Source organism: Melanaphis sacchari, unplaced genomic scaffold, assembly GCF_002803265.2.
Source record: "Melanaphis sacchari strain LSU unplaced genomic scaffold, SCAv2.0 Contig75_pilon_pilon, whole genome shotgun sequence".
Lineage (NCBI taxonomy): Eukaryota > Metazoa > Arthropoda > Insecta > Hemiptera > Aphididae > Melanaphis > Melanaphis sacchari.
In genome coordinates this window covers 438931-465770 of record NW_020271537.1, presented here as the reverse complement: position 1 = coordinate 465770, position 26840 = coordinate 438931, and the positions used below count along the sequence as shown (strand labels likewise).

Genomic DNA, 26840 nt, shown 5'->3' with positions numbered 1-26840 from the left:
ATAAGAACTTTCCATGAATGTATCGAGCGGTAGATATATTATAATATAATGTTATTTCCCAACAGTTATTCTCTAACTAAAATTAATTATCAAATTATAGCTATGACTAATAAAAAGTGTTCTGTAGAACTATACTTGTTCAAGAAACTATTCGACCAGCTTACGATGATCGACAATTAATTTGGAGCGGAAATCATGCAAAGATTTTTGTTTTTCTTATTATTATGTATATGTACAATTATTTAATATTATATCCTTACATAAATGTAATTATATTATAATAAGTTTGCTAAATACTAAGTTTGAAGACGTATCTCCTCAATAAAACAATATAATCTGCCTAATTAGACCATGACGAAATAATAAAACGTACTTGGAAAACGAAATGGTTGCAGATATTTCATTAATGCCACGATAGAAATATAATAATAAATTAATGAACGTATTAAATCTAATTTTTTCTGTAATCTTTGGTAAGAGATTTTTGGCTTCACAATTTCTTAAAAATGTTATCGTGCAATTAAAATACAAAAAAAAACTCCGTCAATTAAGATTTACAGATGATTGCGATTATTTATTTTAATTGACCATAAATATATTTTGTCAAAAAATTCTTAACCTCACAAATCATTTAAGACTTGAAACATAAAAATGTTGTGGGTAATTGAGTCCGTTATTTTTTTCTTGGTTCTTACGTCAACTTTACCTTACTGACTGACGTTGACGACCCTTTTCTATAGTTGTAACTGAATATGAAGTTTTCGTACAAACACGCGTCTGTATATTTTTTGAAGGTTCCGTGTTGGTCAAAAAAGAAAAGAAACAACACACGAACCCCTTAGACCCGGTACTTTTGACACCCATATACACCCTGTACGATAATTTTTAACGTTCGTGACCAGATCGTAGAATAGATTTTTATATTATATGTGTATATTATATAGGTATTTACAGTCGATTCACGTCCGGAAAACGGTTTCCGTGTGGCAAACTAGTGTGTATCTAGCGTCAAAAGCACACACGCAAAAAAAAAAGCGTACTGTAATTGACGAGAAATAAATGTCAGGAAGCTTTTTTTTTTATATTCATTGTGACGTCCGTTATTGATGTCAAATTTACCTTTATTACACATGGGATTTGAAACTTCACTTAAACTTTTTAAAGTAAATATTTTTGAACAACTTTTTTGTTTGGTTGTATTATTATATTTCATAAAACAATTTTTACTTATTTTTAATAGATTGGTGGACATTTTTAAATTAATTAATTTGTATTTTTCCATTGTCGTATATCTATTAAATTTTCTTGAAAAGGTACATATTATACTTATATAATTTACGTTTGACGATATGATAATAATATATTATTGGAGTCGATGTTTGTACGCTTATGAAATATGTTATTCCTAATATTTACAGTCTACCTATTATTTATTCGTTAAAATGTGACACTAAATATCATTGAAGTCTTCTAAATTATGACAATATTTTATCTGATGTATGTCTATTAAAATAGCATTATACTTTTCTTACTTAAAATAATTTATATCTAAATTAAATCGAAGAATTTAATGATCAAAACGAGTTCAACGTAATTTGCAATATTATCATAAAATACCGAAAAATATAGTAAGACAAGTTAAATATTTGCTTAATTATATAAAGCAGTAAAATTAAAAATGCGATTCTGTATAATATTTTACTTTTCTTGACTCATTAACATTTTATATAAATATTAAACATATTTTATCAATTTGAGTTGTATTTACAATTTTTTTTTTTATTATTATTTATCTATAAATATTATTTTAATGTAATCTTAGTCAACTATTACTCGGTCATTTTCATATTGTTTAATATATTATATGTTTAAATAAATCCATGCGATAAATGCATACCGGATTTTTTATTCAAAATCTTATCTATTTTTTGTCTACTGTAATCATAACAATATTATTAAATGTATTGATATGCGAATTCAGGGAGTTATCTAAATCTTTACTTTTGTGCACTCAAACTTTACTTAACTCTAACAAAATCAGCGTTTATTTTCTTTCCTGCTTTATACTGTATATTTTTTGACCATATTCAAAATGTTTAAGTACCGTAAAATCATTTAATATTTAACAAAACAATAACATTTCAAACCATACGAAATTTACCATAGAGCACAATAAAAACTTAAAATATAAAACTACAAAATCAAATAGTTAATAAAATTATTTTGATCTGGCTTGTATACATGTTTTGTATAAAAAGCCTTTATTTGGATCTGAAAGTAAGGAAATACAACTTTTACATAAACATTTCTACTTAAGTGAATGAGTTAGCTAGTAGTATAATGAACAAAGTTTAGGTCTAATAATACTTAGGAATTTTTTAGCCCAAAACTATTGACACTTAATACATAACATTAATATTTCATTAGTATTATGACTTTTGAGCTTTTGTCGATCGTTAATACACTTTATTTCTCTCTAAAATACGATTTTTTGTAAAGTTTAAATTGTTAAACTTGGATTATATAAAATATGCAAATACCTATAAATTTACCTACCGTGCTATACCGAAATAAACGTTTCTTTCGAGAATAGACATTACGTTTTCATAAACAAAACAGTTCAAAACTTTGAATGTAAGTGATACGATACTTCAAAGTTAGGCTTTTTCGTATTTCTAAGACCGAGTGCAGTCTTAATTTAATTTGTTGGGGCGTAACTAAACGATATGTCGAACACTTTCGCGTTAACTTATTTGGCACAGATATCTATGCGGCTAATATCACGTACAAGCGCCTATGTGTTAACTGTTAATTCAAAGTATATTTTGTTTTTATTATTATTATTACTATTATTACTATTATTATCAAAATACTTTATTAACATCCTTCCGGTTCAAATCTCACCCCTCGAAAAAAGTTTGAGCATTTATTTATTTATTTATTTTTTTAAGAAAAATATGGCGATCGTTATATGAAAGTTTTGACGAGTTTATTCCACCGGTAACAACGGTAAACTTTTGTTTCAGCAAAAACATTTCAGGTAATTTACAACATCGTCCCTCTACCACTTTCAGTATAGTTCTTATGTAAGTCCTTCGCTGAACTATTAATCAGCTTAGGTATGCGTGTCGTTGATAGTTCGGCAACCTGACCTATTATAAATACTTGAGAAACTATGTAGACTTTTTGTCCGACACCTGCCCGGAACTCCAAGTTTTGGATTTACGTAATTTTTATGATTCACTTTAGGTTGCGGATCTTATGATTTTCTAAATCAGCCATTCAAAATCTGTCAAGTATGTTTATTGTTTATCATTGAAAATTAGTTTTGGGTTACTGTTAAACACGATTAACGTGGTATAAAAAGTGAATTTCCAACGAATTTAACCCAAACTTTTTCATGAATATATACACTGTAATTGAGAATCGTCTTAATTGGGACGTATAAAGTATTATACCATCTTCAATACCGATATAAAAAAAAAAAACTCTTTGTATTCGAATAAGCATACACATTGAAAGCATTTTCGTTTGCTTTTTAAGCGAATGAAGGGAAATTGAATTTGCTCAACAACAGTTTCCACGCCATTTAATCAACTATAACCGAATACAAATTTCAATTCAACCTGTTTCATTGGTCCCCACGTCGCAATGGTCTTTGGTAAAAAATAATATAATACCTACCAGTTCAATATACCGTTAACCGTTTAATGTTTAATTTAAGTATATTAAATTTGTTATCCATAACAGTTCTAAAAGTGATATCATATTTTATTCTCTCCGTCTTCACCAGTTTTCCACTCCCGTGGTTTAATAGTTATTCGTGGTATTGTTTTTCGAGAAAATTGTACGTATATAAACAAATAGTTTATTTTTACATTATAATATATTACACCGGTCCACAAAATTATTTTATATCCAATGCGAGTTTCATGCCATTTACATATTTTATACTTTAATTTCGACCAAATTATACATAATAACGCGTTTAATATTAGCATGACCCAGTGTACATGAGATATCACAAGTAGTCGTATGCGCATGTTATACATTATTAATATACTTTTGTTGAGAAATCACGAAATATTTTTCACGGGACAGCGATAGTTAAGACGATACCATTAACGAAATCAAAATAATACAGGTGGAATGGGCATCCAAAGAGTCGTATATATAATATTATTATGGTAATAACCTGTCGTATTAGGCGTGTTGATCAGGCAAAACGGGCACATCCGTGTCGGCAAAACACGCGCAACCCTTGCGGCGGCCGGCGGGTATACAGTATACACGCATGAATGATACCTTCGTGCGGCCCGTGGATTTGGCTTACATAATTATTATCGCTACTTCTATTTGTTTCGCAATGTTTTTCGGTGGGTCTTGTACAACGGAATAGGGCGAAATGATACCCAAAACCCAAACATAATAATAATAATTATTATCATTATTGTATTTTATATTCGTAGACAGGCAGCAGTCACGCAATTACGGCGAAGTGACAAGGGGGTAGAGCGGCTTTTATATTCAAATTTAGCGGAGCTTTTAACCCAAATCATAATATCAGTGGCTATACAAAAATTGACTATAGTTTTGAATTTTTCCCGAAACGAATAAACACCAAAATACACCCCACTGAAAACAGGGTTAATTTCCTCTTTTCCTTTATCCTCAAAATATATATATATAAAAAAAAAACAAACAATAATAATTTTCACATTGAAATATATAAATACAAATAACGTTGTATTTCATGCGATGACGGCTGTTTAACATTCAGCAGATGGTATGGACAACATTATTCAAAAAGATACTGTCGACAATCTCGTTTGCTATTCTTCCGGTTTTTTTTTTTTTTTTTTTACTTTATTCAAAACACTCGACTTCTGGTTACTATTTTTGCGCATAAAAATATAACTATAGGGAGGGCTGAAAATCCTAGCTATATAGTAAATGTAGTGAAATTCGTGACCGCCATTGTCTCAACAACGATTTACCGGCGATTTAAAAAAACTTTTTATTCTTTAATCCATTGTACTATCTTTTAAAAACAATATTATTACATTACGTATTTTAATTGATTAAATATACGAAACAATGATATACCATAGAATTAAACCTCACGAAAAAAAAAAATGGTAAATTTAACATACTAGTATGTTTATCTTTACATTATATTTACGTAGCTATATAGAAACAATTATGTACTTACTACTTAAAATTATTTTGACTGCTACGAAAATGTTATGAAACTATAAACACTTAACTGCACATACTAAAAATACATTTTATATTTATAATAGTATGATCCATGAATAATTTTTTCAACTTATTTTTCCAAAAATATTTTAATTTAATAAACTCACAAACGCTTAATGCTTGGATGTTATCGAACAAGACGGTAAATCATCCCTACATTACACAATTGTAGCAATATATACATTTTAAGGACATTAAAAGTAAAGGGATAAAGCGAGTGAAATGTGAAAGAAAATCCGATAATTAAAAAAAACTTATTTAAATATAAAAGTTTGTTTTTGACTGTGTAAAGTTTTTTAATAATAAAAAGAATAAAGGTCGCCATGAGGTAATAGGTGTTGTGTTTTCTACATTCAATAGATTTCTTCTTTTGTCGTTTTAGAAGTTCGTTTTTTTTTTTTTTTTGTAATTGAGTAAAAGCAAAACGATAAATTACTGAAGTTAACGTTCGTAACATGTTTTACAGAGAAAAATAAAGGTCCTGTTAATTAGAAAGTTGGCCAGATGTTTTGGTCGTCCAAAGGTTTTAATTGGAAATGTCGTGTTTAATGTAAATTCCGTTTGATTCTATATACTGGCGTTCTTCAGAAACTGATATCTCAGTGTTAATGAGAAAACATTTCTTACTCCTCGAATTTATGTATAATTTACTTAATACACTATTTATTTTGCAAGTGATTCAAGTCAGTAAAACTCAAAAATAAATTATTTACAAGAATTAATCCTTCAAAGGAATGCAAGCACAAATTTCTTTTAATTATAGAACATATATAAAAAATCAACGAGTATCATTTTGTAAAGACAAATTTATTTATTACCTAATTGCAAAATAACTTTAAGAGGATACCAGATAAATTATTTTGTATAGTATCAGCTTACTGTATTACTTATCTAACCATTTAAATAAAATAAGGTGTATTTACAAAAGTAATATTAGTTTACTTGTTTTAATTCATAACATTTATAAGAGAAACTTAATTTATTAAAATCATTAAGAAAAATACGGCCCTACGATCAATATTTTTTTATAGTAAAATATTGAACTGTTTTTTCTCTGACATACTCGTATTCTAAATTAAAAATTTTTATTAAATTTGGAACGGTTGACATTGACCCATTTTTCCTCTATATGTAACAGCTGTAATTCGAACGAAATACGTTCTCATATGTCTGATTATGACATCGATATTTCAAATAATTACGTTTACTGTTCGATGTAAATATTTACTTTTTCTGAACAATGAGATAATGACGTAGGTATATTGAAAAACAACTAATAGATTTAACGTCTTCGTAATCATTTTAATTTTAATGAATTTGCGTATACATAATCTGCATATGCACCAGGGCATTGGTGGAATTAATGTGAAACATGTAAACGATAGCGATTAAATTTTCATAGGATGAGTTTTCGCCTTGTTTCAATACTACAGTGGTCAGCGTATTATGTGTAAAACCGTAAATTTGTTGGGGGGTTCCACAAAGTGCTTTTCATCCTTTTGAACGATGTATATAATATTACGGTGTTCGCCGGTTTTATTAATATTCTGTGCTGTGCAGCCATTGTAAATCGTGTGCTTATACGAGGTAAAACAATTATAATGGGCCATCTCGACTAAAACTAATGTTATCAATTATTGGCCATTGGTTTCCAATTCTCGGAGGATTTTTCCGTTCGCATTACTAACAAACGAATATAGAAACCTAATGTTAATACGCGTACATACGATGGCGGTTCGCTCGATCGTGTGTTTTTTAAGTTGACTGAAACATGATAATTCATTAGGTATATCGATAAGGATTCACTGTCCGGACATTGTTTGTGATATTGGCCACAAGATAGTCACCGGTTAGTAATGTCGTCGATCTTGGACATGCCGCGTACTCGCAAAAGGCGTTACCGCGTAAATCACTTCGATCCACCGTAGGATTTATATCCTTTATTCGGTTTGATGTAGTTTATATTATTATATCGGGATGGAACGACGAGGCGTGGTCGCCGGAGAACACGAGCAAGGCGGTCACCCATCCCGCCCGTCCAACAGCCGCAAATTAACCACCACGTTTGCCTTTTAACCTGATTGCATTTAATCGGTTGCGGTGCAATATATTATGTATATATAAATACCTGTATAGGTGTCGGACACAAAACTATAGCTGTACACTGCATACCGCGTCCGAACCGGATAACGCGACCCAACCCCTCCCTCAACTAACCGGGCGCTGAGTACTTGTAAGCTCGCCGGGGTCGTATAACTAACTTCCACTACAAGGTGTAAGTATAATATCATAATTTCCAGTGGAATAATTCAAATTCAGCAAATTCCCGAAAATGTGAAATAACGGTCGGTTCACGCAGTGAATCATAAATTCGGACGGTATTAACTAGACTATCTCTATCTTCTCTCGCTCTCTCCCTCCGCCTAATTTTCGCATTCCCGCGCCGTATATATACCCATCTCCCTTCCACTTAACCCTACGTCGTAGGTATGAATGTGTGTGACTTAAAGTTTTCCGAAACAACTAATTACCTATTACCTATACATGTACTGTTGTGCACGTAAATTTCGACTAATTATCCAACTTTATTATATATTAGTCATAAAACGTTTATTTCAAAGTTTATTCGGTACCTAACATCTCTCTGATTTACGATACGCAAATCGTTTAAGCATGATATAATATAGTTTGTTTATTTCTCTATACGTTTACCACGCGCGTTCCCAAAATATAGACAAACGTTTGGTGTTCAAAACTGCATTTCTATATTATATACATACCTCTACATGCGTATTAATAATGACACGAATTGAATAATTTATCACCGCGGTGGCGGTGGTTGCTGTATTGTACCTTATTCATATTCTTAATAATAGGATCTGTCTAAAACCTGACGTAACGTGTTCAGTACAGGTTAAAAGATAATATTCGGAAATAGTAAAAATGGGTTTTTGACATAACGCTGTAAGCCCCCGAGGGATGGCATACCTTTTTTTTTATTTTGTTTTATGCTTGCGCCGCCGTAAAACCCGTTAAATATTAATACTGTTTTCGCTCGAATGCACCATCTTCCCTTTACACATTTCAAAACCAACGCAATCAGCCGAAAAAACTGAGAACCATAGTGGTTTTTCATACTTATATTAAAAATAAAATCACTCAGTTATCGAGTTTATTTATTATTCAATAGCTAGATACGTAAAGATTAAGCGCTTAGTTTTCACCTTTTGACGTTTTGACGAAGAGTCGTACTTTGGCGTACGAATGGATCTCGCATAACGACAACACGTTAAATCCAGTTTTATATTAACGTTTACTTTATACAAATGCAGGGTCCGCATCGCACTTTTATTGACAACCGCGTATATTATATTGCTTTGAATAATTCACAAAACATATTTCGCGTGTTTTTAATTTAATCGCAACATTTCCGTATCGGATTCGATGCGAAAAGAGAGATTTTGAGTTCCCCAGAGTATTATAACCCCTCGTCTGTGCACTTCTCGGCAATGCGCTTAGTTCGTGCATCGTTCTTGGATCTCCGGAATGTGGTAGTGACGTGCTGAGGGAGGCGAACTCTACTCTCCCGTGTGTGACGGCTTAGGACCGAGACAAATCTCATTATATAGCTTTTTGCCAAAAACTCACTGCAGGTATTACTTGAAAATAATATTGCGATGATGGCGAGGAAGCCAAAAGTGATTCTGCCATTACCAGCCGACAATGGAATTACAGCGGTGTGGCAGCGACTGCCTAGGCGATAATTCAATATAACTCTATGCATACGCACGTGCATCATCTTTCTCTCTCTCTCTCTCTCTCTCTCTCTCTCTCTCTCTCTTTCTCTTTTTCTTTATAAATATACAATAAACCGGTAATGTGTTCACGCACAGTTTGGTAAAAAGATGGATATTAACGCGTCCGGACAGCTCATATATTATCATTGATGACTGATTGGTATTTTTCGATTGACGATTGATCTTTCACGGGCAGACGACTCCATAAACTTTGTTTTCCGACTTTGATAAGTGTCAAAAGATTTCAATGCTATTTAATTTCAACGTCGTTTTCATTATAATTATATTATTAATTGCGAAATTATTTTCCGTAAATACTTATAGAATCTTAATTTGTCGTTGTTCGATATTTTGAATAAGTACTTTTCATTATTCAATAATAATTTATATTATATCCTCATATATATAGTATATAAAATATAGATATCTGAAAATAATTTCTTAATATATTACTGTTATAGTATCTACAGTGTACGTATCGTATATTATGTTACATATTTCCTATGATGTTTACCTTAAGGTTGTAATTTTTACTCAATCATCATTTATCTAACAATCGAGTCCATGTATTGAGAAATTAAATATTATAGTGTATTTAAATGAGACATGGCGTAATGCTGTATATATATATATATTTTTTTTTATTATTATTTAAATATTCAACCGAATATTTTAATATTTATGTTTATTAAATTTAGTTCCAGGCTAAATTTTTACCTATTTAATGTGGTTGTACTTGCAATTTATTCTTAGCGCTATGATAATTTGAATATATTTGTTGAATGTTTACGAATATTTTAATTTTAATTAATCTTTTAAACTCCGGTGTAAACTACCTTTTTCATTCTCGGGAAAACTCTCAAAATTACGTGTCCGAACATTCATTATTGCCTCCGTCTCCATGGACCTTTACAAACGCCGTCTTCTTCGCCTTCGTTTATTGTCTACGCCAAATTGAATATGTCGCAAATGAAATTTATCTGCGCTCGTATTCATAAACAAAACGTCCCTCTCGCCAGTACCAACTAATGTATGTCGAGAGATAAACTTGCAACTAAAGAAGGGGGAGAAAACACGTTCGGTCCTTAGAAATTTCAAAAGTTCAAATTAAATTATAATGTGTATCTTCGTTAGACTTATTAACCAGACTTGTACCCTGGCACGAATGTTTTTTCGTTAAAATCTTATAATTCAATTAGAAATTAAATGTTTTCATGACATTTCCTGAGCATTTTCAGTAAATATATATACTTTTTATTATACACAAATTTAATTTGACATAATTTTAATCCTAACTTTTTTTGATTAAATTTAAAATTAATTTTCATCGTATTAAATGTTATATTAATTTTCGAATTATAAGACTGTAATGTTATAAAGTCTAGACCTTGTTTTTATTTTAAGTATTTTAGTTTATTTTTATAATAAATTAATCAATATTCATGAGTTCATATATATAAACATAAAATTAAGTATTAATGTATTTCGATATATTTAATATTTAATATTTGCTGATTTATTGGTTATCTTCAGAACATAATGTAGTTTATATTTTTAGTGACGTCTGTGAAAAAAATTAACGCTGTAATATTTTATCTTATATTCAATATGTATCGTATGGTTTTTTTTTTTTTTGTATTAATTAATTTAATTTATTATAAACAGTTTATAACTATTTTTGTTAACGCAAGCAATTTGTAAACATGAGCAATTTTTCACGATATTTCTTTGATTTTAGAATGTCGTAAAATGCTTTATTTATGCTTTCAAGTGAATTTTGATAAATCTCTGATAAGTTCAGTAATCTATCTATTCTAAAATTCTAAAAGAACTGTTTCATTTTTGTGATCAAATTTTTTCGACAAAACTAACCATTACTAAAAACTAATGAGTGTGTACATTCAAACTAATATTTTATCTATATACCAATTAGTAGTTAAATTTATTTGTAATAATATAATTCTATTATCAACCAATTTTTTTTTTTTTTATTGTTTACTTTTTTGAACAATAGCATTTATTTTAAATTAAATTTTTTCAATCGTATTTTTTTTTTTATTTTTTTTTTTGAGAATTATGAATCAAAAATAAAAATAAAATTTTAAATAATATTAGTGTAGTAGTAGTAGACAAAATAACTTATAGGTCAAACTGCTACACTTATTTACATTTTTAAAAGGTATTTTTTAACTAATTAGGTACTCGTTCAAAATTTATTTTGTATATACCTATTTACTATAAATATCTGAAAAGTATTTTGTTCCAAAAAAATAAAAAATATTTTCTAAAATATTGTTTTGTTATAACTTCAAGTTATGTAGGAAAAAAAATAATAAAGATATTACTGTTAAATAAACACCCTGTATACCATGTGAAACAATTTATAGTAGCATCCGGGAGCTTTAGAAAAGCACATTAAAAATAAGTATGTAAACATTTTTATCCGCGTAGGCTTATACCATAAATAACGATAGTATAGTGACACTAAATAGTGACTCATAAATTATTACGACTCCGATTATGGTGTGCAAGACAAAAGCAAAAATTATGTTTAAAAGTAATCTCAAGAGGAATGAATCGGTGTTTCATAATTTTATATTTCATAATATATCGGAACTATTGTAAACAACCGACTACCGTGTACGTATACGCTAAAAGATAAATTGAAATTTCCCGGAAACACCGTGAACAATATTCCTTACAAGCCCTTTTTTTTTTTTTTTTATATAGTTATTTTATACAATAAAATGTACTAAAATAAATTTAAATTTAGGAATAGAATACTGAATTCATTCAAAACGATATGTTAACTACGCTGAGGTGGGCGGTATAATACTGTCGAAAATTTTTGTTTTTTTTTTTTTCGTCGCGTTGTACGCATGACGTATAATATTTTAGTCTCACGAGTTGTCGGGCAAATTACGTTTGTACCGTGTTATACTTAATGTCTTATACTTTATGGGTATTCGACGTTTTAAAATTGTAAAAAATAAATCAAGTCATAATTCCCGGTATCTGAGAAGGAGAACTTGTTTCGTCGCAAAAATTTCAAGCCCGAAATGCAAAATGAAATTACTTATACTGCATACGAAAAATGTTTAACGGTAAGGTACATAGTATTTGCGCACTGATGTAATTACTCTCATTCCGCACTCGAAATACATTCGTCGCCGAAAGTGTGTTCGACGTATATTATAAAATCTTTTTTACACAAAACATATATATATAATACGCGAACGTAACAATAATGTGCTGAATCCGTTTACCGTATTTCGCGAAGCGGAATGTTCGCCAGTTTGTATTCTTCTCTCATTTTGCAATCATTATTTTTTTCGCCAGCCCACAAAGTTGGTTTCTGTGGAATAAATTCTTTGGTTTCATCACAGCGGCTGCGATGCTTACGAATTGATCCCTATTACATAGTCATCAAATGTTTTTGATTAGCTCGCATTTGAGCTATCTTTTTATTATTAAATCCGTATTAGTCTGCAATCCTTTTCGGTTTACGAAAATCATAGTGTATAAATATAATACACAACAAGTCCGTTCAATATCGCGCTGCGTCATGCTTCCAAAATATTTCGATGTAATGTGAGCACGGCAAAGGCTAACGAAAAGTATCTTGAGAGTATAATCATAATTATTATGGATAAACATCGATGGAAAACGATATCTTATTGATTTTGGAAAAAATACGATTTAAAAAATGACAAACTGACGGTGCATAAGGGATTTTTGTAAGCTTTTTTTTTTTTTGATACTTTTCCATAAAAACGTTTGACGGTATTTTTTTAACCTGCTCTCCGACGACCACTAAAAGTTTATTTGGTAATAGCCAAGTTTAAGGAGTTAAAGTGAGATAATTTTGCATATTTGGAACACGTTGTCTAATATACACAACACGTTCACGGCAAATGAAAAAAAAAAAATACATTAAAACTTAAAAACTGCGCACTTGGGTTTCGTGAAAACAATACACGTGCAATATATTGAATTTTTGTTTATATTGTTAATATTAAATATTTACATACATATTTTGTTTTATTTTATTCAAACTGAATTTAATATTTAAAATTTTTTATATTTTTTTATATAATACGTAAATTTCTATTAAAAGTAGGTATACATAACATTATTTTCCTTAGAATTATATGACGATATTATTATGCCTATCACAAATGATTTTTTAAGTTGTTTATGCAAAATAAACCTTTCATTTTATGGTTTGAAAAAAAATACCGAACATTTCATCAATATTACAATTCGTGTACAAATACCATTGAAATTAATAATATAAAATAAACTTGTCGTTATAAATATTAATAGATTCAAACTATCGAACAACCTAATATTATTTTATCTGTAAAGTTATAAGCTAATCTATAAAACTATCTCTACTTAATATTTTATATTCGATTTACTAACAATAATATTATAAGCTTGGTTAATGTATTAAATTATTTTCTACCTACTAATATATATTTTATTAAAACCATTCTCTTAATTTTTTATTGAATACAAATACAAATAAAATCGTATATATATATACATATGTTACACATCTTTGTTTGAAACATACTATTCTATTATTTACAAAAAATCTAATTACACATAATTTATTAGTAAAAACAAAATGATAAACAGTACTTTTAAATGTTTATTTTATCGAACGATGATGGCAATAAATATTTATGAAAATTTGATTTCGGGATGTTATAAACTTTATCATTAATCCAATGCGCATTGAAAAACTTTTCAAGATAAACGGATGTATTTTCAAGGACATTAACTATCAACAAGAACGAACGACTACCGTGCGATGTCTCCGGTCGTCACCCTCGTCATTGTTAATTAATGAGAATTAAAGTAAATCTATGCAATATTAAATATCGATAGGCTTTCTTTACACTCGCATTCACCGCGCCGCGCCATACATCCACAGCGCGCATGGTATAAACCAAACAAACAAAATAAAAAAACCAGATCTTAACCGCGGTATCTCCACTGCGAGTTCCGCGGCGGCTCATCATTGCCGTATCGTATGTTTGTTTTGTGAACTAAATAACGAGCCACACTCACACAGAAACAAACGCACACTCATATATATTATATTTATACATATATATATTATATATATATAATATAGTAAATAGCATAGAGTTTGCCAGTCGAACCGTGAAATTAAACAGTCGCCCTCCCCCGCTTCTCATCTGGTCTCTTCCGTTGCAGCTATAATGCTCTCTCTCTCACACACACACACACACTGTGTGTGTATATATGTATACTTGAATTCTCTTTCTCACTCCTCAGTCTGCTACCCCGTCACTGTTGTCGTACTCCGACGATTGGCGCGTTCCGGTTCGATCTCTCGCCGCCGCAGAAGAATAGCGGCACGGCGTTCACCATATAATATAATATATTTATATACACTGCAAGGTCGGAGTGAGCTTGTTGTAGGGGTCTGCAGCTGATTTATACGCCGTTTCGTTATGACATTCTAAAGGCTGTTTTTAAAAAGCCGTCCTTTCACCCATACCGCTTTCGCTGCCCGCCCACCTCCGAATTATTGGGACGAAAAATTCCCCGTCAATTTGTACCGCTCTCGCCCCGCACCGGAGCCGGCGTGGCACCCACTGGGCGCTCGAAATGAAATTAACGCACGGTTGGGTAGACGAAAAAATTTATAATTAAATAAAAAGTCAACGCCGGCACCGTGGTATGAAAGTAATGGTAATCTGGCTGGATATTGATCTCTGCTGCGGCAATGTGCATACCGAGGGCGAGATGGTTGCGCTAACCCCCGCGAGGCATAAAAGAAATCGTTCGTGAAATAAAATAACTCTTGATCGGGAATATTACATGAGTATTTGGTTTTTTAATTGAAACGCGGTAAAAATTGTGTCACAACCGAACGCGCAAATAAATCAAAATAACTTGAGCTGTATTATGCAGTCGTGACGAGATGTACAATTACCGTTCCATTATTACGGTTTAAAATTATATTGTTATTATTTTTCTCCAATTATGACGTACTCCAAAATCAAAATATTAAACAGAAGTGAACATTGGTTTCGCTTCGTTTGCATTGGCACCATTCAATGCTGTATTGTCGTTAAAAATGTAATAAATTATTTTAAACCGATTTTCGTTTATTATTATCGACAATTTTTATATTGTAAACAATTTTTTCTTTAAAGATTTTTAAGATATTTAGATAATTCGAAGTAATAATGAATCTGGCAAATCTCTGCGTATATTAAAAAAATGTATAGTCAAGTTAACTGATAAAAAAATATATATTCATATTATTTCTAAACTTTATTAAGTTCATAGTGATTTTATATAGATATTATATATCAATAAATTATTGTGGTTGTACAAAAATTGTGATAACAATTTGTAGTTAGTAATTTTATTTTTATTATTTTGTCAATTCATTAATTTAATTGTGTAATCATTTTTTTTAATAAATGGAAAAGTACCTTATCATTTTAAACAAAAAAATTTAAGGCCATGATTGTTATTCTTGTATTTACAATAAATATCTTATTTATAACATGTAGAAGAGTCAAATCTTTAAAATTTCATTCATTCAAAAATTTTTAATTTCTATCTTAGATATAATATTATTTATGTTGAACAAAGCTGTAATAATTATTTAATAAAGGTTTTACTTGTTGTCTGCCAAAAACTATTATATATATTAGTGCTGTAGAGTTATAAATGAAGTAACGTGCATATTGTTTTATCCTTCGAAAAAGAATAAAGAAAGAAAATTTAAGCAGATAAAAATCATTTACACCTAAAACAATAAATAATAATAACTATATAATCTGACCAGGTCCGTCAGATGCTAAAGAAACATTCAGAAATAATGACATTAATATTAATGGTTCGTACAACAAGTAGTCGATAACAATAATAATTTTGCTCGTTGTTAGTGATGCTGTGTCGGATTTGTAAGATCGTCTTGATAGTTTGATACGGGACTTATATTCAGAAAAATTAGCAAATACACGTTCACGTCGCAATAATCAATTTAAGCGTTATAACTTGAAAATTAATAATATGAACGGAAAATCTTTATATTACCAATTAATATAGGTCAGGACATTTTTTAAGTTGTATGTTTATCGTTGTTGAAGATTTCAAAGAACAGTGGTACGTTTGACAACAATAATAATCTTGGTGTGGACAACCCGGCACGAAAATATTATTCACTGTTCTCGGGTCAACGCGAATATCTCGTTCGAAAGGTGTGCATAATACCGTTTCAGCTTTTTATTTTAATGTATTCGGGAACACGATAATCGTGTTCATAGCGATTTACGGTTCTCTTAGCCCGCGTAGATGCGTGAAACATAAGTTTTATAATGCTACTGATCGCACTTCTTGAGATGAGAAACTACTCAACAACATCGAAAGTATATACGAACACATGCAAAGATTTAGTTACATTTTGGGAAGAAGATTTATTTTTGTTTTTTTAATATAGCTAACGTTTGAATAAGCAATTCCACTCACACTACCAAACTCTTCTATTTATGTTTTATTTATTTTTTTTTTTTTTTGTCTCTTTTCTAATTCATTTATTAATATTACCGAGCTTATGTGCTCTAAACAATAATCGGTACATAAAACAAAAATAACAATTTATACCTTTACCTAATAATAACGGTTAAAAATCGAAAATATGATTAAATTTTTATCGAATACCTTTGAATGCTTGATGAAAGCAACGGTTTAGGTCGAAAATAAAAACCACGATTTCAAAAATAAAAGATAAAATTCTCTCCAATATCTATATATGTGAATTCGAATGCATGCCAAGTTAATGCAAATTTTGACTCTACGTGACAAACTTTCACGTGGAATAACACATTTCAAGTATATTATTATTATTATTATTATTATTGCTATCGCCTTCATTGCGTTGACACCCTAGACAATCATAATAATACACATTATACGATTATACTGGCGCGCGAATATCATTTTCCGTGCATACGTCTATCGACAAAACTTAACTCTTTGATACGCCTGCAGACGTCCGTCTCTTTTTAGCATGATCATATTATTATTATTATCATCATCTTGCCCGTGACGTGTGATGCGTAGTGCTCTATACCAAACAAACATTCCAATTTCCAAATACACCCCGTAATTAGCTCGACAGCACATATTCAATTTCATATATATATATAAACATAAATTCTGATCCCAAATTAATTCTAAAGTTTAATCATTTCTCTGTCATCCCCTCTCCCATCCCTGGTCAATATTCCAAAGTCCGCACACATATATACGGAAGCCGGTGGTACGAATCGACCTACGCGAGTTTTGCCTACTGACAGTTCACTGTGGGGTCGAAAACTTTTCAATCGTCTAAATAGTGACAGGCCCTTGTCTATTACAGTACTAATCACCTTAGTGCTCCCACCCTTCTTGAACATTCATCCATTCGTACTTCGTTAATTAATTAATAATATAACATTGGTTAATTTGGTTTTCAGGGATCACGTGTACCGGCTCAACCTGAGCAACATCAGCCACTCAAGCTGCAAGGTACGTACAAAATATTAATTATTCTTTAACGTTAAAAACAATAACTTTAAGCTTAACTATTTTTTCATTAATAACCTATTACACTAGATTGAAATAATTTCAAATAAGTATTTTTGAGTGTATATAAAGATACAAAATAATTAAGTATCTTCGTTACACGCCCATTGAATTGTTGTAATAAATAGGTACTTCTTCAAAATAAAACGTATTATTAAAGCTTAAGGATCTTTTATATTTAATGGAATTCTTATTGCAATTGATTTAAATGACTTAAATTAAAAATGTTCAACAAATATGCCTTATTTATATAAACACTTTTATAATACCACTTATTATGAGCTAATATCTGAATAGATGTGTATTGAAAAAAATAAAACCTTTAATATTAGAACGTCTTATGCGCCAAATAATTTTATTTATCACGCAAAAAAAAAAACAATTATTTTTAGTGTTTTACACTCGAACTATTAAGGCTATTTTAAATTGTTAAAGTAATGATAAACATGAATGTTTAAAGTACACTTCAAAGGTTAATATATTAAAAATAATCTAATAACATTAACAAACATATTCAATTTTCAAATATTTTCAAAATAATTTAAACGAATAAATTATTTTAGATCTCATAGTACTAGTATAATCCACAATATCATTTCCCTTCATACTTTCAAGATCCTTTAAACCTTTACAAGTTATATACTAAAATACTGAATATTTAATACTAATTTATATTAATTTAACAGTATCTTGTTAATACCGTTTTGTTCATCCAAGTTGATTAAATTATTTATTGTTACGTTATAACATATTCATATAATATATAACCAAAAATATTAGTTTTAATATAATATGCAAAATAAGCTTATAATTTAAAAGAATGTCATTAATATACTTGTAGGTACGAATATACCAACTATATCTACGTAATTATACGAAGTTTGTTATGTTTACTTATGGTACCTAAATATTCAATATAATCTTGACTACCTACCTTTAAAAATTCTTGTACCTATGTCTAATAATGAGTTTCAAATATTTTTATAAATATTTGATAGTATGTGTTTTTTTTCGAAATTGGCAAATTGGCAGTGCTTCAGGCTATTTGGATCACATTCCACGCTATTTACCTTATATCATACTTATATGTTTATGAGCAATATGTATGTGTATGTTTTTTATCAAGAAATGTTATATTATTATATATTTTAATAGTTTACGGACAGTATATATATTTATATATATATATATATATATTATGACTCCTAGTAAAACGTAAAATAAACAACTATTAATATAAATGGTATATCATGAACCAATGTTATTTTTTGCAACGAATATCGGAATAAAGAAAGTATGTAACTGAATACAGACTGACATATATACATATATGTGTGTAATATAATGTTTTGTATGTATATAGAAGAAATGGTACTCGTATAAATTCAATTATATTGTAACCGGCGAATACACACAAAAAAAAAAAAAAAAACAAATGCCATTTTCTTGTCAAATTATTTCAATTAAACTTCCTTTTTTTAATTTTATTTATTACAAGTCAAATTTTTTAAAATATATTTTTATAATTAAAAAAAAAAAGTATAGGTACCTATAGTAGTTTTAATATCCGTTTTAGTTTAATATCCTCGTTACTTTTCGTTGGGAATTGTTTTAGAGAAATTATTTATTTACCTGAGGGGATATTTAAAGAGTTATTAATGCTAATAACTTTTCAGTTAAAAAAAATGTCTGACAAGGAGACGGTGAATAACAAGTAATAGGGAGCTTTCGTGGCAAGGAGTAGGAGGAGGTGTTCCGGGCGTTTCGAACTAATTTCAAGTTGAAAGAACATTCCGAAATTAACGGTACTCTCATTTACACGGTGAAGCAATTGTGGCAAATTAAAATCTTCAAAATTCTCACTTTGGTCGTACATCAACGATGCAACCTAATTGCATTCTCAGGCCCGCGCCCGGTGGGCTTTTGACCGCATGTAATTGCTAGGCATAAATCACAAGTCCTGTTTAACCTCGTTTGGAGAATATAGTGAAGGCAAGAAGTGGAGAGACAAAAATTTCGGTATTTACACGCATGTACGCTGAAAAGGTCAAAGGTCGTAAATTTTAAAAGCTGCTCTAGTCTCATTTATCGTTATTAATATTACATTATACATATTATAAAAAATAAAAAATAAAAAACCTAAAAATATGATAAAGGGAAACTCGACTTTTCACTCACCTGAGGCCATTTATTTTGAACTTTTATTGAATTAAATTCGTACAGTACACTGAATGTGAAAAAAAAACTATGTTACTGTATCGTACTCGTATTTTTCTAAACAAGTTTAAATCCCTCGAGGTCGTCGCATCTCACCATGGCACAATAAATCGTAATTAAAATAATAACTTATAGCCAACAGAGCAGCAATGTAGGTACGTAATGATCCCAATACTACGCTCATACTTTGATGGGTATACATAGCGATATTTTATGTGGTCAACCCTTTTAGAATCACCAACTCTATAATGTTGGTCGGTTCAGGAATTTTAGGTACTGAAAATCCATAAAACGGTTAATACGTCTTTAAACATTTAAGCCAAAAGGCTTCTATCTGCTTCGCTGCCATATAATGATATAATGTAACGACCTCGCTATATATACCATGTCTATCATTCCTGTATCTATGTATACATACACACACACACACACACACACACACACCCAACCACCAAATAGCAATGACATTAAAGTCGAGCTTTTCAACGTAATTCGTCCGATAGGGAAGCATTTTACGGAAAACTTTTTTTTACCGATCTCCCTCCTCGTGGTGACTGCATAGCGTTTTGTTTTTGTTCAAATAAGCACACAAATCCGGTTGCAATATTCTATATTCAGCCCTAGAGTAAAATATTTACGATTAAAAATAATTTCAGCTAATAGAAACATGTAATTACAATATTATTGCTCATCCATATAAAAAAATGCATTTAAAATTTTATCATGGATTTATTATAAGAATTGAAAAAAAATAAATATTTTATGTTACTAATCGGAGCTTACAAATTTATAGCGAAAACTTACACAGGCCGTTCGTAATGTGTAATGCTTTCCCACCCCACTCCACACACTGGGTTTACATTGTACATAAGTGGAATTTAATCCGGAGGGTGAATTTTTGACATTCATTATTATAATATTGGCATTTAAATAAAATAGAAATTATTTTCATTATTATTAAACGTTGTATCATTAGTCCGAGCCTTTTGTATTAACATTTTATCACGTTCTCATTATGTTATAACAATACTTATTTTTCTTCAGAAAATCTTAAATATATACTCGCAGTATTCAAATGCTAATTATAATTTTCGCTATTAAAGAAACGAATAATAACTCCGGAATACATATAAAAAAAATATTCAGCTATTATTACATATGTCTTTATAATTTGCTATTTTCAAATCAAAATAAATAAATGATTTCATTATAATAATCACAAATAAAGAGTGTACGTAATAATATAACAAACTAAACAAATGTGAGTTAGGAAACTATCGTACTTATCGTATTTAAATGTTTCATTTTTGATTTTGATTTCACTGCTGACTGGTGACTAAAAAAAAATATTTTACTATAAACGATATTGAAATGTTTTAATTTAATACGGTGTACAAAAGTTTCATCTGAAAACGTATTAAAACCACGGGTCGTATAACGTAATTTAAAGTTGAATCCGATCATCTTACATCTGGAATGTTTTAATAGAAGAGATTCGTCATCGAGGTATACGTACTTTTCGTACAAGAATTCGTTTTAAGTAACTATGCCGAATCTCACAGTCGTCTCGTTGCCAAAAATACGGTCGACGATTTTCTGATTTTCCTTAACGAAGTTTTGTCGAATGGTACAAATGAGAATTAAGCGTGAGAAGAGGGTGCCCCAAGCGAAAGAAACTTGTTCGTCGTGTACATACGTTTTACGTGCGTGAATACTTGAAGCGGTCTAAAGAAGTTTACCGCTTTACGCTTTGCAAAATATGACGAACTACGTTTCAACATGTTCACGTATACCTACATTAATTGCATTTAAAACCAAAAATTGTAAACTTTTGCTACCTTCAAGTGAACACAAATTTGTATCTTTTTACTTTTTAAAGAGACGTATTTCGGCAACACTAATAATGCATGCAATATTTCGAGAATAAATCATGAGGCATAAATAAATATTTTTCAGGAAATTATTGTTGGAGAAAACTTTTTAATAATAAAAAATAAAAATGTCTTAAACTATTATGTGATCGAATCTTGTATATTTTACTTGTTTTATGACGAAAATAATATTATCGGGAGACCTACGAGTATATATCAATCCTCGTTTGTACAGAGTTGTTTATATTTAAATAAATACAACAAGTATTTATTGAATTACGTTAATCCACAATTATAAATTAAAATTAAAATGTACACATTTATTTTATAGTAGGTAATATATAACATTTATGTGTGAAAAAATCTGAGACCGCTCCGATGACTGAAAACAATAATTTAAACAGATTTACATATTTCTATATTAACCGTCATACATGCAATAGATACATCATAATATTACACGTATTTCATGAAAGAAATACGCAAACAAAAGTTTTGAAAATGAATTCAACTTTTCAGAACCCAAACAAAACACACAATAACTATGGTTTCATTACATGCAATTTTACTATATGTTTTTTCCTGCAAATTAAATTTTTTTCCAAACATACAGTACGTGGTATAACGTGTGAAAATCAAATTTGACCAATTTAATGACGACTCCCGACCGCGCATAAACCAAATTGTCCCTGTCGAAGGAAAATCCACCCAACCATTATAAACCTTTTTGTATGTGTTTTTTTTTACGTATATAGTGTCTGTAAAGGGTTCATTAGTAACGCAGAACAATTTCTTTTAATGAGACACTTGTAACAAGTTTTCTGGTAGACAGTGATATTGTTTCGCCGACGACCAATGAAACAAAAAAGAAAACCATAGTAAAAAAATATTGTAGTACAATTTATTTTCTCTTAACGAATTAAACCAATGAATACTATTCTTTATAATACGATAGAAATAAGTAGACTTGTGTTCTTTTTAACTTATTTATTAATACCTTTGACATTAAATTCATATTTTTACTTTTTAACAACGATTGATAGTAATTTAGAATCGGTACATCTACACGGATAACTTTGTAAGTCGCGTGAATTTAATTTCAAGCCCTAGTTTATTATACTTACACATTTTTCACTACCCTCTCATATTATTACTATTATTTTTGCGAATAAGAGTGTTTCATCACCCACCCTATAACCGTCACTACAGGCCATGTCCCAACTTATTCCATTTTCCGTCAAAGACCGAATGAACCGTTATGTCGGGAAATAAGCTGCGGCCGAGTAAATGAAAATCTATGGCGTGCAAAGAGTGAATGAAGAGAAAAAATAAAAGGAAACGAGAATTGTTGCAAATTAGTTTTACCAGAAGAGAAATTTCAAAAACAGTAATGAGAAGGTTAGTATACTCGTCTATCATCTCTTTCAGATTTATCAGCTTGAATACAGGATTTACGTATAGGTTTAATACAAATAAGTAGACAAAAAAAAAAAATAAATAAATAAATTAAACACTTTTTATACGTTATTTTTTTCCATTTCATTCTTACAATTTTATTACTTATAATTTTACTTTCGCCTCATTATTAACGAGTCTAATTAATATTTGTGTCCTACCTTTTATAATGAATAGAAAGCTTTTGTCTCTATATTCTTTTTAATTAATAATCTTCTTGTCTGGTCTCATTGGTTAAAGTAAAAAATATAATATTTATTAAATATGTATAAGATGAAAATAACTATAAAGCTAAATAATTGAAAATGCAATGTATAGACACTGAAATTGAAATTGATATCATGTATTCCGTGTAAAATATTGTTCTTTGTAATTTTTTTTTCTTTATCTATTTAATAGAAATATTGCTGACATTGATTTTTTAGATATGAGCGATAATAATATGACGTAGAATATTAACGCTTTGTCGACGTATTTAATCAAATAAAATGAAATCGATTTCATAGCCACAGTGACGGTTAGGTGTAGTGTAGTGAAATGGAGGGTAAAACTACGGATTTGGTGCTGGATATATTAGCTCGGAATGGATTGGTCAATCCAATACAATAACGTGACGTCTTTTTAGTCGTAAAAACATAAGAACCAAACATCATAAAGTGAGTATATAACGATATGTCGTATATGCGGATTGTCTTCGTTTTCCTATCTTTTTCTTTTTTTTTTGTTTTTGGCGGGAACGGAGGGCTATTTTTATTGGTCTGGATGGAGTCGAAAACGTCCACAAAACGGCGCCGGCAGAAAAAAGAGATTCGCATACTGATAAACAAAAACCTCTCCGCCGGCCTATTATTAAACGACCCGATATATTCAGCCGCCGCGATGATATCAAAATCCCTTAAAGATCTCTACCCTCTATACACACCAAACACCAATGTCTCGGGTAGCCTCGACCGACTGTCCGCTCATATCCTATTTGCGGACTCCAAGATATTATTATATTAAATTAAAAGTTTGGACTTCGTCCTAAAACTGTTTATTGCTCTTTTAACGCTATGCAGCTGCAGTTGCATCGTTTCTCTCGTCTCTCTCCCTCTCTGCGTGTCTCTATGACACTTACTTGACTGCTGCATGCTTATATAATATGGAATGTAATATAAAACGTGTGCACTCGTGACGGTCTCTTGATGAAAATATTCTAAACGATATAATGATAATACACGATATGATCGATTTCTTTTATATTATATTATATTTATATTTATAGTATATAATATCATTATTTATAGTATGTATATTATATCATTATCTACCACTCATCCCCGAAACGCGGCGGGATCTTTTTTCGCGAGCAATTTCCACGACGACAATTTATCAACGGCAACTGTCCTGACAGTTATACGTGCCCCATTAGCTCCAGAATAACCTCATATTATTACACCACACTGAAAGTGTACCTTTAAGTGTATACATGTATAACATGTCTTGCACGTTCTTGGATCCGTTCGGTTTTTCACGTGGCCCGAGATAATATAATTAATTATTTCCAACGGTGGTTCGTGTCCCGCGGCTAGGAAGATGATTTTTTTCTTTCCGCTGGATTACATATTGTGTAGGTACATGTAATATATATGTATCCGTGTTCACGTGCTCTATAAAGATTTTTTCCTTAATCGAAAAATCTATGTAAGTTTTGAATTTTGATCGTTGATCTAATTTTTTTTTTTATTATTATTATAAAAATGTACAGTCTAAACACATACCTAATACGTATTTGTACGATAAGCATATATGATAGCATATAGATTACATAAAATTAGCGGGCGAAAACATGTATGAAGATCTTGACCATTGACGGAACTCCAAATTACGGAAAAAACGGATTATCCAAAGATAAAAATGTATACTTTCGCCAAAAATTATATTTTTTTATATTTGATTTTGATTTATTCGATAAGTATAGGAATATCGTATTATATTGCTATTTCTTGATCATTAAAATCTATTTTTAATTACGTTTATCCGTATATAGATACAAACATTTAATTATTTGTAATATTTCATACCACTATTAGTGACCACTATTGGTCATTTATAATGATATGACCATCGTAAAATTAATTTTACAATCTAAAGAACACAATAAACTGATTGGCATTTCATTTATTTTTTTAAAAATTATTGCACCTCTTTTGGCACACCAAACGAAGCGTTTATATTTCAACAGTAGATCGTCATTAAAATTAATTGTGTACAAAAACCGTATAATTTGAAATAAATACAAATATCATTTAATTATTTGGCATATGATTCCAGTTTCATTTTAGTTTTATAGATTATTTAATTTAAATTTATAATTTAAAATGGAAATAAACGCTCATTCTGAATTATTGATAATTAAAATCTTTTTTTCTTCTTTTAATATCATCCAGAACCTAACTTTATTGTAACAAATATTATTATAATATTAGAGCAATCATTTATCTAAGATAATTCGTACACGTAATCTAATTTTTCTGATATATTTACAAAAAAAAAAAAAATTTCATTGTACAATAAATTCATAAAAATTAAATAGTTGATTCTTACGTTTTTATGAAATTTTAAACAATTAAATATGTCTATAGTACAGTATTAATATTAAAATTGGAATACTCCTCTCAAAGTCTAAAGTAAAGTATAAATAATATATTTTTTCGTAATAAATTGATTGATGTACAAAATAATATTTTAATAGTAAAATTGTAAAATTTATTAATTTCTAAATATTTTTATCTAAAAAAAATATTATATTGTATAAGTATATATAACAAAAGTAGTTTATATTACATATATTCTTAGTAATGTGGTCTTAAGAGTGAATATAATTTACTAGTGTTGTTTAATAAAATGGGGTTAAGAAATAAATTAAAAAGCCATTATGATGAAACATTCTCTATACCAGTGTAATCGAGCGTTGCGCTTTCTTAAAATTATTATTTAAACGTATAATTATAAATTACACAAAAACCAGTAGGTAGTAATCTACATCTACATTTGTAACACGTAAATGAAACATATCGTCTTATAGAATATGAAATAAACGTCTAAAAGTGAAATTTATTGTAATATTTATATTTTCGTTTCAAACAAATAGAATAATTTTATAAAGTCATTTATATATAAAAAAAAAACATCAAAATAAAATTTTAAAATGCATCTTGAACACAAAAATTGAAATAGGTAAATAATATATTGCGTGGAAATCGTACCGCTATCAAATGATATTAGTCTAGAATGTGCTGTGCAGTGTGCATGGTCCCTTAAAACATTTCTTAAAAGAAACGTTTGATTTTTATCCTCAAATTCGTACAGTCACGTTTGTGATAACGCTTCGCGGCTATCACGTCGTATCGCGTGTAATATATCACAGTTATGGTGCACATTATACAATCATAATATATACCTAAAATTAGCGTTCTAATAACGATTTAATTGTTATTTAGTTACCCATAAAATGTCATTCCGCCGATAAAACCGAGCTGCCGCGCGTCGGTCATCTTCGTACCCCTTCCTCCCGCATTTCCCTTTGTCGTATTCACCCCCCCAAAGGTCGATATAAATTGCACTATTTTTCATTTAA

The 26840-nt window shown here is 29.7% G+C and overlaps 1 protein-coding gene across 3 annotated transcripts in view; it reads left to right on the top strand.

The window, feature by feature from the left end:
- LOC112601157 (semaphorin-2A) overlaps positions 1–26840 on the top strand; it is a 207036-nt gene that overhangs the window by 135513 nt on the left and 44683 nt on the right. For all 3 annotated transcript variants that reach the window (XM_025348613.1, XM_025348612.1, XM_025348611.1), the window contains one exon: positions 17570–17621. In XM_025348613.1, the coding sequence (XP_025204398.1) occupies positions 17570–17621 (52 nt within the window). The remainder of the gene's footprint in view (positions 1–17569; positions 17622–26840) is intronic.